General features: G+C 34.9%; 1 protein-coding gene across 10 annotated transcripts in view; it reads left to right on the top strand.

The window, feature by feature from the left end:
- Positions 1–5,000, top strand: part of LOC144967468 (uncharacterized) — a 97,062-nt gene that overhangs the window by 69,056 nt on the left and 23,006 nt on the right. For all 10 annotated transcript variants that reach the window (XM_078904773.1, XM_078904818.1, XM_078904809.1 and 7 more), the window contains one exon: positions 1,922–1,959. In XM_078904773.1, the coding sequence (XP_078760899.1) occupies positions 1,922–1,959 (38 nt within the window). The remainder of the gene's footprint in view (positions 1–1,921; positions 1,960–5,000) is intronic.

Consider the following 5,000-nt stretch of genomic DNA (forward strand, 5'->3'; position numbering starts at 1 on the left):
TACAGTAGACCTCATTATTAAAATGAGACATTCGTAGTTATGGAAAATTCCGTAATCTGCTATGTATGAATTTGTATTCTAAAAACCCAACAGCATTGCCTTTTGGCATCGCATTCCTTTTAAAACCGCTTGCCAAAATCATTGTGACATACAGTATAGCATAAACCGCAGCATAGCGCGCTAGCGATGTAGCCAATTTCAGATTCATTGCGATGACTTGGTCAATCATCAATATTGTCGTCATCATCATCATCATCATCATCATCATCATCATCATCATCATCATCATCATCATCATCATCATCATCATCATCATCATTATCTTCTTCATCATCATCATCATCATCATCATCATCATCATCATCATCATCATCATCATCATCATCATCATCATTATCTTCTTCATCATCATCATCATCATCATCATCATCATCATCGTTCATCATCATCATCGTCATCATCATCATCATTCATCATCCAGCATTTTTTTCATTTTGTTTTGTTTTTATTTGTATTTGTGTTTTCCATTTGGTCTCCATTTTACTCTGCATGATTTATTATCAGTTGCAAGACATAATCAGTCGGAAGGTGAAAATTTGGGACTTTTATTTTTTTTTCTTTCATTTTCTGAAAGAATATGCTCTCCAGAGCATTTTAATCTTTATTTGAAGTAAATCGGATTTTTTCATGAAGTAATGATCAGATGTATGGAAATGATATCAAGCAACTTTTCTCAAATTTTATACTTTTTCAATTTGACTAGCTGTTTTTTTTTTGTTTTTTTTTTTTTTTGTTTTTTTTTTAATGTTTTTTTTTTGGGGGGGGGGGGGGGGTTTTTTTTGTTTAGGTGGGGTCCTTTTTTTTACGATGGGGTGGGGGGGGGGGGAGGGTTGCATTTTTCTGAAATTTGGATTGTGTTTTTGAAATCTAGATTTTTTTCGTAATAGTTTGGATTATTTATAAAATATTATCTGGCAACACTGGACATGATACTGACATTTATTGTTTTTGTCCGCCGTCAGCTGCTGGGGGTGTTTATTGGGTTGTTTGTTTTGTTGGGTTTTTTTTTTTTTTACTGCATTTAATATATACAACTATTAGCTGTCAACATTACGCACACGTTTATATGTTTGTCACTAACCTGCTGTACTTTGAAATTAAAAACACATTCAAAAAGGTTATCAATTTGAGGGTCATTTCTGTCGATTGATATATGAAGGACGAGTTTTCTGGCCAAAATTCTAAATGCCGTGTTTTTAATATGAGAATACGACGGTTTACTCAGGCCACTATTACAATAAATTTCAAAGATATCTTCAGTGCTTTTCCTTTATCATCTCCTGATACAGGATCTATAGGGAATGAGATTAGCGGAAGAGTAGCGTCCCTTGATTGGACGTCACCCATAGTCTGTGACGTCACCGGCGGAAAAGTTATTAAAGAGAGAACGTCACGTTGGTTGTGCGCATGCGTCTCTCGTCCTCGCTAATAACTTAGTGTTTTTATTTTTAAAAATCGAAAGTGACAACCCTCTTTTGTTTGAAGCCGTTTTATGTTTAATGGCCAAAATCGTTACCGAGCAACCATCATTACAGAATCAAATAGAGGCCATCGTCGTTTTCATGGGACAGTACTATTGTACTTTGAAAAAAAAACTTACATTTTTTCTACCAGAAAACGCATCCTTCAAATTATCGACTAGTTAAATGACTTCATCTTGTGTCAAACTCTCAAACCAAGAACTTGAATTAAACCCCCTGATGTGACAGTTTTGCCTCGATAAGGGTAATTTTAATCGATAAATATTTGAAGGACTAGAATTCTGACCAAAATTCTTAAAACCTGTTGATTTTGTGTCAGAGTACGGCAGAGTACAGCTCATCATGTATATTTTAATAACATTTTCTATATCTTTCCCCAGGGACCATTGTCATCGCTATAACCCTTTCCAAAACCACGGTGAGTATTTGAAAATGTGAATGACCGAGTTGTTACCGTTCTTGACCTTTGACGTTTACTAAGTTCAGGTAACAATGAGAATTGTTAATGGCCACATCGTGACGATAAGTGGACATAAAAGATTCCACAACTTTTCTCATCCTTTTAATCTTTTTTGTTAAAACTTTAATATAGTTACTATTTGGATTCAATAGTCTGATGTCACGTCGCCCAGCAACGGTGGCCATCGTGGTTCTAAACAAAGAAAATCGGTACTTTTTATTCTTCATGCTGGCAAGAACTTTTCATATGTCTTGTGACCAGAATGTGTAAAAGACAAAAATGATCAGATTTATAATGGGTTTTTTTTTTCCTCTGGACACACTTTTATGCTCGTCGGAGAATTATTTCATAAGGGCGTGCGCCATTGTTCCGATAGTTTAGAGTCAGTTACTAAGTTACCATGCGTCATTACGAGGGAAATGACGTTACGACTGTTGAAGCGTATTGGGCTTGTTCAGCTTTTTAAAAACATGGATTGTATATTGCCATGGTTAATGAATTGGGTAATTTGGGTGTTCATTTATAATATATTTTTCAATAATATAGTATGCTGCTTGTTGACATTATAGCCAGGGCAACTTTAGCAAAATGAAAAGTTCAGAGGAAACAGATCAGAACTTGCGTTTAATAGACAGTTTACATTTGCATTATTTTATCCTCGTCAACTGGATCTTAATTTTTAAGCTAATCTATAATTCACCCGAGAAAAGCATGCATAAAATCATTTTATCGAACACATGTCAGCTCTGTAAATTAAAAGTTGAGCTTTTATACAGCGCAATATCCACTAAACGTGCTCAAAGCGCTTTGCAGACTTGGAATATTTCAATTTGGATAGTGAACTTCATATCTAAACAAAAGTTAGAGATTGCCCTGATAGCCGGGCAATATAAAAAATAACATGGTAAGATGACCAACTCCTTTTCTTGTTGCCTTTACTTTTGCGATACCTAAAGAGACCCATCTACCCAATTACTGCTAAGTGAAGAGATCAGAGGAGTACTCGGCAAACAATTCAGTCTTCCGTGTGAGGAAGCGATTGATCTAACCATAAATAACACTATTCATTTATATTTTCATATATTATAGAGATATGACAAAATATTTTGGTAGTTTGCCAAAGCATTCCTACAACAAAAACACGAGCTTTTATGAAGCGCAATATCTACTTAATGAGCTAAAACCTTTTTACACATAGTCATAAATCAACAGCAATACTTAACATATGGGTCGAGACATGAAGCCTGTGAGGCATCATTACATTTTTTTAAAATAAAGACCACACCGTTACCGGCAAGTTACTCATTTATCTTTTGGATTCCATGAGAGAATGTGAGTAAAGACTGTGTTCCAATGCTCAAATTTGCGCCGTCTGAGACATTACTCAAACCAGGGACCTACCGAACCCAATGCGATTATCATACCACAATAAACGGCAATGTTACTTACTCTTCACTAATATGTTATCCTTTTCGACAAAGCTACCAACCGTAAAATAAATCTTCATGCGATATGTCAGATTGAGCATGAGATAAAATAAGAATTTTAATAAGTTTGCTGACAGCCACTCTGCCGAATGGAAAAATATTTTTAAATTTTGGCAAGAATCCCTGTCCTTTAAATATCGATCGATTTAAATGACTTTCATCTTGGCAAAACTCTCAAACCTGGGACTTTGCGTTGTTTTTGTTTTTGTTTTTGTTTTTAGCTGCTGATCATTTCTCACTAAAATATATGTTTGAATAGTAATTTAAACGTTTTAGGTTACCTACTATACATGTAGTTTTGTTTGCTGGTATGTTTCATATTTTTGTTGTGAGTAAATTACAGGAATGTATATTCACGAACAGGAGAGGAAATTGAATGCACACATTTCATCTAACCCTTTTAATAGTAAGACTATGTAGACATTGCAATAAAAAAATCCATCATAAAATTGGCACACGGTAACAATATTTATTCAAACCTTCAACAGCGAGGGTTTTTAATGTTGAGGGTTAAAATTTGTTAATAATTTGTCATTTATTTACCCTCGTGAGGGTGTATATTGACATGTACTTGTTTGAATATATGTACGCGATATGTAGATACAATATTTGTGAAAAGGTATTGCCCACTTATGTTTAAATCAAAAATATATGTAAACAATTAATAAAGAATAGATAAACATGGATTAAAATGTTTATTTTAAACCCACGTTTCATGACAGCCTCTTTACCTACCAGAACAGTTGAATATCAGAGCCAACTGTAGCTATGTTTAATCAGTTAATAGCCTTCAACAATCATGACGTCATTTCCCTCGTAATGACGCATGATAGCTTAATAACTGGCTCTAAACTATCGGAACAATGGCTGACGTCCTTATGAAATATTTCTCCGACGAGCATAAAAGTGTATCCAGAGGAGAAAAAACATTATAAATATGATCTTGTTTTGACTTCTATACCATCTGGTCATATGACATATGAAAAGTTCTAGCTAGCATGAAGAATAAAAAGTACCGATTTTCTTTGTTTAGAACCCCGATGCTCGCCGTTTCTGGACAACGTGACATCAGACTATTGAATCCAATTCCCACACTCTGGAAAGTCACGTATTTAAAATTTAGCCAGAAAACTCGCCCTTCAAATTATATCGATTGTTTTAAATGGCCCACAATCTTGGCATTTAAATCAATCGATAGTTGAAGGCTGAGTTTTCTGGCCTGATTTTAAATACGCCCGTGTCTTTCCAGAGTGAAACTGGTTAAACTCGATGGTGATGGATGGCAATGTTATTCTGCCTTACTCTGAAAAAAAATTCATATTTAAAGATTTAGCCAGAAAACTCGCCCTTCAAACATAGAGCGATTTATATGGCCCGCATCTTGGCAAAAATTCTTTAACACGGCACTTTGCGCGAAGTCTCGGGTTTGAGAGTTTTTGCCAAGATGAGGTTCATATAAATCGGTCGATATTTGAAGAGCAAGATTTCTGGCTAAATTTTTAAACTTGGGGT

The sequence above is a fragment of the Berghia stephanieae genome, chromosome 1, assembly GCF_034508935.2.
Source record: "Berghia stephanieae isolate SIO BIC M18660-M18661 chromosome 1, UCSD_Bste_1.3, whole genome shotgun sequence".
Taxonomy (NCBI): Eukaryota; Metazoa; Mollusca; class Gastropoda; order Nudibranchia; family Aeolidiidae; genus Berghia; species Berghia stephanieae.